At 40.9% G+C, this 10242-nt stretch overlaps 1 protein-coding gene across 2 annotated transcripts in view; it reads right to left on the bottom strand.

Annotated features, from left to right (window-relative positions):
- LOC106808307 (cytoplasmic aconitate hydratase-like) overlaps positions 1–10242 on the bottom strand; it is a 33333-nt gene that overhangs the window by 11972 nt on the left and 11119 nt on the right. The window contains exons 3-7 of one of the 2 annotated variants that reach the window (XM_014810964.1): positions 8704–8768; positions 7569–7672; positions 6632–6769; positions 3672–3920; positions 1953–2022 (exon numbers count right to left, since the gene is read on the bottom strand). In XM_014810964.1, the coding sequence (XP_014666450.1) occupies positions 1953–2022; positions 3672–3920; positions 6632–6769; positions 7569–7672; positions 8704–8768 (626 nt within the window). The remainder of the gene's footprint in view (positions 1–1952; positions 2023–3671; positions 3921–6631; positions 6770–7568; positions 7673–8703; positions 8769–10242) is intronic. The other variant, XM_014810965.1, reaches the window with a different exon arrangement.

The following is a 10242-nucleotide window of genomic DNA, read 5'->3' as shown; positions in this document are numbered from 1 at the left end:
CCGAGTCCATGCCACCCGAGTCCGAGTCCGAGTCCGCACCCCCCGAGTCCGAGTCCGTGCCACCCAAGTCCGAGTCCGAGTCCATGCCACCCGAGTCCGAGTCCGAGTCCGCACCCCCCGAGTCCGAGTCCGTGCCACCCAAGTCCGAGTCCGAGTCCATGCCACCCGAGTCCGAGTCCGAGTCCGAGTACAGTTTTGATAAAAAAAGGGGGGCACAGACCGACAAGGCCACTCACTTCTATGCATGTGTTTGTTCAAAAATGGAGAGGGGGGGGGTGTCTTCTGCCCCCTGGATCTGTCACTTGTTTGCATGAAATAGAAAGTACAGTAAAACTTGCATAAGTCAACACTTTTGGGACCAGTATATTTGTGTCGACTTAGGAAAATGACGACTTACGCGTAAGTCCTCATTTTGTCGATTTATACAATGTATGTAATGCGCGTATACACTGTATTAGCTGCAGTGTTGTAGTCGAGTCCGCACACCCCGAGTCCGAGTCCGAGTCCGAGTCATTGCACTCCGAAGCCAAGACCGAGACCGAGACCAAGGAAAATGGTCTCGAGGCCGGTCTCGAGGCCAAGACCGGCCTCGAGACCTACAACACTGGTTAGTAACCTATCAATAGTAGATCAATGACGATAATTTCTTAGGCATGGACCGCAGAAGCTACCTATCACGACCCCCTCGAAATGGTTGTGCGAAGATTAAACATGAATTTTTTAGTGTACCTACATGCATTTGCAGATTGTACGCAGTAAGGGTTCACTGACGTTCGAGGGCATAGATTAAAGCGGTACAATAATAATTCCATGCATATTTTAACACGAGAAGAGTGCATATTGGTGTCAAACATTATCACTGCTGTATTATTCACGATTTGACGGATGTTTACCAGACTAGTGAAATCCAAGCGCGCTACATTAACCCCTGCAGCACTGCTCGTGGCAGCAGCCCCAGGATTACCATGACCATATTTACATTATTAAACAGGCCTGGCAATAAGCAATCAACTAATTTGTTGACAGGTGAGAGAAATTGCAACAATAAGATCAAAGACCAATCGATAGCATTGATTTACGTTCAAGTTTCATGGAGCCATCGGACGTTTGGTTAGAGTAATCTTTTCAATTATATATTTTCGCAGTTGTAGTGCTCTCTCTGCTACAGTGGAACTACTCTTTTTAAATTAATTGGAAATGTCAGCTATAATGGTTTCAGGCATGTAATTCACAGACATCCCCAGTTTCCCATCGCATACACCCACAGAATAGACATTTATTAAGATATTGTGTGAGTTTGTGTAGTAAGTTTAAAAAAACTGTGTAAAGTTTGCAAAAACTCTAACTTTGCAAACCGTCCCTAATGCATCATTACGTCTAGATGTATAAACAAGATCGCCCAGATATCAACCACTGTTAACAGCTGACAACACCATTATGCCCGGTAGATTTGCAGGCGCACCACTGATAAAACAGATTATTCAGGCGTTAAAGTTTCTACATCAAGAGAAAGTTAGTTTCGCCTCATTTAATTGCAAGTAACATGTTTTTTGTTACAAACCCATAGGATGAAATCTAATTACTATGAAAAAATGTTTTAAAAATAAAAATTTCTTTAACATGTTTAACGGCAGTCTGAATTTACACTAAATCGCACCCCTTGCACGTTGTGACACAGGATCCCATCAACACCAAGAATGCTTTGACTGCATACTGATGCTACACTGTACAAGCACTGACCTGCATAGCCAAGGATGGTCACCATGCACTCGTCATTTACTTTTTTGTGAACGTTTTCCGGTAGAGCAAACAACTTATAATCTGAGATAACAGCACAGCCGTGATCAGTCGCCAATATTAGTCAAAATAATCGCGGCAAGGGAATTAGGGGATTATTGTGATGTATAGACACTTCAATGCGTCACTGCCGCATTATCAGACTGTCCTCTCACCTTTAGGAATAGAAATCTCTCCTGGTTTCGCTCAAACTCTAGCTCTTGATTCTTCTCAAGCGCATCCGCACTAAAGTGAGAGAGACAGAGAGAAAGCGATGCTTACATACACAACAAACATTACAACATTAGCTAAAAATAAACAACAAAACAGGCAAATACAATAGGTAAGTAATGATGGCAGAAGCAATTGGTAAGCAGTTACCCAGCTTTACAGACCCAATACCACCTTAAATATGACTGGACTGCAAAAGACGAATAGTGCACTACTACTACAGGATAGTGCTGCTAAGAAACTAGTCATTGTAAAGATCTGCCATAGCACAATATGGTTACACCTCTAGGTATTCATTCTATGCACTCAGCATATGGAATTTGAATTTTTTCACAAGACAGCATTGTCATACAGCATAAATGATGCTAATTAGCAAGGGATTCTGAAACATGTTGGCTTAGGCCTTTTAATCATTAAATTATATCCGTACTGAATGCCAACTATAAAGGTTAACAGTAAATACAAAGAATATAAGATAGAACTGACTATCAAATTCTCAATGTGAATCCCCCCCCCCAATTTATATTAGTATATAAATTAATGATTACATTTATGATACCTTACAAAAGTTAAATAAAAAACATGGCAGCCATATGATTTCTTTTGCTGTGGCCTGGAGGGCTGTGCCGGCTGAAATATCATCAACTTGCCAATTACTATTTTGTAATTGGTTGGACCTTAAACAGTTGAATTAATTCAATACAGTACTTGCCACACTCTTTGCTACATATATGTACATCATATATATTATTAAAATGGTGCAGGTTTTGTTTAAAAGATGCCAGTAGATGGGAAACTACGAAGTATATAGAACAAGTTCGTTGGAACAGTTTCTATATACATTTTAAATATCTATCGTGGTCTACTTGTGTACTTTGCACATTGTGAGTGTTAGTGAAGAGCAAACTGCAAACTAAGAACGCAAATAAAAAATTTAAACAGCCAAAAAAAGGAAGCAGCCACATGAAAAATGTAGCCATTCACAGAAGCAAAAGCACATGCACTCGAAACGCTGTATCCAGCAGCAGCCTTCTTTCTAGAAACAAGCCGATTTTATCTGCGTTAAAAGCCTACATTACCGTTAGCTGTAAACAGCTCCATCAGCATCACCGAATGATCGATGAAAGCATCTATGTATGATTAAGCACGTTCACCGCTAACTGACTTCTCTGCATGGCTTTGCTAACGAATGAAGCTACACCCGTGACTATGTTAGTTATTGTCTGTAGATAGCAAAGTAAATAAGGCGAGTAAATTGACACTCGAAGCAGCGATTGTACAAGTCAAGTCAATTACACCGGAAAGGCTGCCGGTGGATGCGTCCAAAATGAAATCAAGATACTGAGATGCTCAAAAAAAACGCGAAGGAAAATGGAAAAAGCGGGAAAAGCCATTACATTTATTGACTGACTGCCAGCTGCTATGCATGCAATCTCTGGCAGCAGGAGATGGGCTTCATTACTGTAGAAGAAACGATATACTGTACTACCACTACATCGTCAGGAAAAAATACGAGCCTGATCAAACATAGCGAAAGCAAAACAACCCTATCTACGATAAACCGAAAAGTGAACAACAAAAAAACAACATGCAGCACAAAAAAATGCTAACTAACAGGAAACAAAAACGAAAATTAGGAACACTGCTACTACACAGGTACTAACCATCCGGACTTGAGGCCATGAAACGGGCACACGTCGGATGTCTGCGGAAACCCAGAGTTTATGCAAATTTGGCAAACAGGTTTTTGTGCGGTTGTTTGAGATTGAGAACGGACGATTTGGCCAGCGCCGTGCTGGCTGCGGTACGGGTGACTTCGCACACCGTGTGGAGTCCGGCCGGTCCCGACACCGCTAGGGAGAGTCCGCGGCCCACCACCACCCCCGCCCGGGTTCGGCAGATTCCGATATAAACTACAAAAATAAACATACACACACCCCACATCAAACATTCAGCAGGGGGCGTCAAAATTAACACGAATCCACCTTTCTGGGACAGGCGCGCATGTGCTTCGGACAAACGAAAAACTAAAAGTAACTATCCACTTTACGGGTGGGAAAAAATTGGGAAAAAAACACTACATTTTATAACGTATTCACACATTATTTTGCTGCTATGTTGTCTAACCATGCTATTCTTATGTCGCGTAAAACATAAAACCTCTATGGAAAGGTTGACTTTGGCTGCTACTTTTCTGGAGAATTTTTTTTGTTCTTCGTAATTTCGACCGCAATTCAGGCAACAAACGATGAGCTGTGAATGAAATGCTTCTTCCTACAACGCTGAGAACAAGAATGAGACAGATCGGCCGTGTCAGGCAGCCCACATGGGGGTGATACTCCATTAGGAGTGTTCCAAACTTTAATGTCATTAATGGTCACAATAACATATATATACATACATATATATTGGTCATATATTAGTTTTTGGTTTAATGTTGTTAGGGTTAGGGTTAGGGTTAGGGTTAGGATTATCAATCATTAATCATTAATCATTAATCATTAATCATATCAAAATTGGGAACACTCCTAATGGAGCGTTAGCCGCCACAAGACAACCTAAAATGTAGCACAACCGTGCCCTGTCTGCGCCTGGGCAAACACACATACATTCCTGGAAAGAGTGACAACAGTAACCTTCACGCCACGTGCTCCCGAGTGCGTACGGCTCGAAATTTAATTGCATTTAACCAGAAAGAAAGCGTGGACAATGCTCATCATTGCTGCGACACAATTTCACAATTCACAATGCAACGACAAGATTCCACAGCGATAGATTTCAACTATATTGGTTCTACGTAGGTTCTATTACATCAACTGTAAGTACTCAGACCTACTCAGTTACTCACTATACGTACAAACTACATGACATTCTCAGATTACAGTAGGATAACAGTGTTGCTCTCCAAATGTCTCTGTGATATTTCCTAGCCCGATTTCGTTACGAAATAGTAGGAGCACATTAGTTTATCCCTAGTCAGAGGCTGAAAATAATGGTTTTTGCTCGCAGGTCCGGGAGTTTTCAGCAATATTTTTGGAAGGTCTGATGAAAGATTTGGAACGTCCAAATATGTAACGTTTGTTTGGCTAATAGATCGTTTGGTAACAGTGGGTCCTTTTTTTATACAAAACTAAACTTAAACAAACGCATGTTTGCCCTCGTTTGATACATGCGTCATCTGCAGGCATTCCAAGTTACTCGAACGAGCGAAGAGTTACTTCCGGTATGCTGAAACTACGCACGCATTCGCGTTAACTTCTGTTATAAACAACCATGCCACTAACGTTGCAGCATACGCTATCAGTACGTGTAATTTCGATCAGATTTTCAGTAAATTTGACTCATATTTGGCATGTTTCATCGTGAATATTAAATCTGAGAAAGGGTTTGTGCAATAATCCCTCTTTGTAAACTGCTGTGTAGGCTGCCATTTTGTTAATCACGTAACTTTTGATAATCATGTGACTCGACACGTAGCAGTGATTGGCTGCCACTCACGATTTGTCGCCGACCGCCGGATAGAAATAGAACCGTTTCTATTCCTGCGATCGCAGTCGGCGACCGTATTTTCGATCGTAAGAGAACTCATGTCGAGTTTAGTCGCCGATGTTTTTATTGGCGATCTGGCCGGTTTTTGACATACGATCTTCAAATTTTGTCGGCAACTAGGTCTAAAGGGCGACGGAGTACCTGCAGTATGGGTACGACCTAAGTTAGCCTTTAGTCACTTCTTGAAAGTTAATATGTTTAAAATAAGTTCCACTGTTGTTAGCACAATAATTCTGACTAAATATTTGTTAATAAAAGCAAGCAATGGCACTCTGTACCATACCAAATTTGCACATCTCAAACGGGCTCATCTCTTGGTAACACGTCAAGTACGAAAAACGAACGCATGCCAGCATGTATCATATGCGCATTAAACATGCGATTCCTACGCTACCCACGTAACAAATCAGTTTACGATGCAATCAGCTACATTAGAAACAAGATCTAAGCCTACGTCAATGCCTGTCAAACATGTTATCTGAGATACAATACAGATAACATTAACGCTAACAAAGTTCAGTCTACGTGTTTTGGGCCTACATCTTACTGTGTCTCTCTCTATATGTGTATATATATATATATATATATATACACACACACAAACATACATACGCACGTGTCTGGGATATGTCTTAGGTGTGAGGACTAATAGCTCCCAATAATTTACTCAAATATCATTTACCAAGAGAACAAGCATGAAGCAGGAAAACTGTCACCATGGCAACATGTGCAACCAGCAAGCATGTTAAAAGCAGACTTACTAGATTTCCAACAACAATTAGTTTAAGATGGTAACGTTTTTAACACTAATTAATAGTGTCACTGACAAAAGCAAAATAACACTCAACACTCACTACAAAGTTTTTCAAACTGACATGAATCGACCAAAAGAACTCAAAAGCTCGTTTTTGCAAGTGTTATTTTGACGTTCGAGAATGCACATCAATTAGGCAAAATGCACCAATCGCAAAACAATCACAACCAAGACCAGCCGCACTCCCACACCTATGGATATAACAGGGGCAGGCAAAACTAACGGGCCGCGAGTACCTTACCATCAACGACGAGCACCTACCTCCTAGCAACGTCCACCTGCACCGAGTGATCGATGACAAGGTCAGCGGGAGAGATCGGGTTGATCTTCTGAGGGTCGCCTCCCAGACGTTTGACGGCGTCGCGCATCGCTGCAAAGTCGACCACCGCGGGCACGCCGCTGCAATCGAAACCCACCACAGCGGTCAACCAAGAAGCCATCGCAACTTTCCCCCTCCTACGAGAATTGGTATAGACTCTTAACCCGTTGTGGTGCATGTTTTTGTGAATACAAAGGTTCTAAGACATTTTATCATTACTCTAGAGTCTAGAAAATTGCTGTTACTCAAGCAATAATGGTAGGTATCATGAAAGTGGGGAAAACAAAAAAAAGTGGAGAATTCTCGTAATTATGGCTTTAACCTGTGGTGGTCACCTCTGTCGAATGGACAGCTGTTTATAACGGAGACTTTTTGCTAGTGTTGTCAATCGGTTGTAATTTCGTAATCGATCATCGGTTGAACCCAAGTAACCGATGATCGGTTACAATCGGTTACTCGGGGTGTTGAATGCCTGCGTGTGCGTAACGTCGTGTGCATGTACGTGTGTGCATGTATATGTGCTTGTTTAGCCAGCGTATAAAATCCCTAGTGTGTCCTAGGCTTTAGCCCCTCAACAAGAAGTAACTACGACGAATGTCGGGCGATTCCCGAACTAAAATAGCGATGATATCGCTGATTCTCATCAATTTTCCATGTTTTCTTTTTCAAGTTTTACATTTATTTCGATTTTTTTTGCGATGAAATCGATTATGGATTTTGATAACCAAGCGCTTGGTTCGAGGGACTGTTCAACCGATGATCGAGTATAATCGATGATCGTGACATCACTACTTTTTGCACGCCTCTTGCAGTAGTAGTCACAGAATGAAAGCAACTATAACTGGCATTTGTTTTAAATCTTGTGTTTTTTAGACTCACGTGAAATCCTGAAGGATAACTCGGGCAGGCTTGAACGGGACTTCCACACTTTCATGTTGAGTTGTGCTCCAGTTTAACAGGCTCTGAACGTTTGCTTCTGTTACCTGATACAAATTCAAACAACACACATTGAACAAACACTGGGGGGCATAAAAAAGTGGTCAGAATCAAATGCATTCAAACAAGACACCGACAAATACTACTACAGTGACAGACATGTAAACATTTCACAGCTTTGACATAAACACACGCTCCCACACACAAACATGTAGGCATGCACACCCATACCATGTACACACGCACCACACGACAGCATGCACGAGCGTGACTGCCAACACTAACATGCAATGCTTATTGATAACACAAATACTGACATCATTCACTGAACTGGTATATATAACGGCCTGTTATAACAACAGTTATGAAACATTCACATGCTACGGCAACTTGGCTTTAAAACGAGACAAATATTTGTATCGCAATGGCTACGCGTCCGGTCATCCATGTCCATTACAAAGCTCAGCACAGATTCCCAAATCCACGTCACGATTAGGCCACGTCAAATTTTTCCAAATCGTTTTTTTTTACTGGATTTACTATTGCTTCAGAAGTTACAAAAACTTCTTTTTTTTATAAAATACCTAAATGTAAGTAATATTATGGTAAAAACTTATTGTTCATTGTTTTTTACTAAAAAAAATATAGTTGGGTTTACATAAGAAAAATATTGTCCGGACGCGTAGCCTGGGAGCTGGGCGTCCGGTAACCAGACGCGTAGCCACGGCCTATTTTTATCCAGAACATCACTTATTTCTGAAGAAACCAAACCGAGTTCAAAGTAAGTGATACCAAATGAACCTTATCACCTATATGTACTAGTAGGAACCTACCTGTAATCAAATAGCTATATATACATGCCTATATTGTGCATGTAGACCTGTGTAAATACATACAGCCCCCTACAAGTACATGTTGACATAGGATAGTCAACACATTTCAGGTAACCGTATCTATAGCAGTTTTACAAGACGGATGTTTCATCTGGCTTGAACAACTACTATTAAATGCTATTAGAAGTCTACTATGAAACGTCACCAACATAAGTCATTCACCATTCCAAGCACAAATTCCATACCTGAAAATTGTCACAGTTTCTGACAGCAGATTCGAGAAGAATCCTGATCGAATACGGAAGCTTATCTGCAAAGAAACAAGGCATCGACTTTTATTCCCATGCTCTTAATTCTCACCACCAGCAGGGCAAGGGGAGTGTAGCAAAGGAGCTTATGCACCATCACAAGGAAAATGCGACTTGTATACAAATCTACGGCAAGTGTTGGGGGGAGGGGATTAAGAGTACATGTTAAAGCTGCAGTTGCATGTGTGTACTTGTTACGTAACTGTACATGCTAATAGGTAAACAGGGTAGGAAGCTTTTTGCGTTGCTTTCCGATACAAATCATCTTTGCAGTCTAATATCTTGAACGGCTAGCTCTGGCTGTGTAGCCATTCCCTTTACAACAGATTGCACAGCAAAAAGCTACGCAAGTAGAGCTATTGCATGGCGACCACCTAGGAACTCTTAGTAAGCAAGTATCGTAGCTCTACTTGAGCAACTCTTTGCTCTGCAACGGGAAGCTAGAAGTAGCTAGGAAGGTATAGCAATCTTGTATCTCTGCTAATCACATCTTGGCAGCTTAGACGACCGCAACTGGACACTGCAATCACCTAATTGATTTTAGCTAGGTTTACGAGTGCCGACCAACCCTAAGTAATAACTAACCCAGGGCCGATGTTTGAAAACAGTAGGGAAGAAACCGTTACAACTCTACAATACAATACCCGTAAATAAATAATGCAGAAATATACAATTTTGATGCAGGGTGCAGCATTTGATTATGAATGATTTGTTAGGTGCACAGGTGCACACACACTTAGAAATTGTTCTCTTCCCAAACAGAGGTCAACAGAACCTAACTCGTGCCCTAGACCAAGTAAACAAGTTTGCTGTTGATATACTTTTATAACACTAGTGGCATCAAGTCCTTATGCCCCTAAATTACACAAACAACTTTTACAAATTGTCAAAATACATGGTGTCATATATACACAGCAGATGTCTGTTAGTTGATCCATCAAGTAAATATGATTAATTTCGTACACTACCTTACATTTTATAACCATCAAGAGCTGCAATCTGTATTAATACAATATTGTTTTATTCGGAACCCGGTGGATGCATACAAAATCGCTGGCGTGGATCAATACGTAAATTATGGAAAGGTCAGAAAATAATGTAGTGTTGGCACACAGCTAAATCTTAAAGGGATAGTAGACTCTAGGATTTTACTGCAGTGCATACAACTGTACTTACTGTATAACAAATCGTCTATACCCACACGTATTTGTTACCAGATGGCAGATACCTAATTTAATTGTTATAATTAATTACACATCAACGCTACGAAATTTGAACGGCGCCATGTCACCCACGACCGTGCTGCCACCCCGAAAAAGTTGCGTATTTGACAATTTATTTTGCACGTTACAGACCGAGGGCTAATCACAAAAGTGCAATTATATTTCTTATAAACGACATATAGTTTCAGTTATAATATGGATAAATTTGCCCTAAAATGAATATCGTTTGGTTAAATAGCATTTAGGTATCCTA

This window comes from Priapulus caudatus, unplaced genomic scaffold (assembly GCF_000485595.1).
Source record: "Priapulus caudatus unplaced genomic scaffold, Priapulus_caudatus-5.0.1 Scaffold267, whole genome shotgun sequence".
Taxonomy (NCBI): domain Eukaryota; kingdom Metazoa; phylum Priapulida; class Priapulimorpha; order Priapulimorphida; family Priapulidae; genus Priapulus; species Priapulus caudatus.
This window is presented reverse-complemented; position numbering and strand designations above follow the sequence as displayed.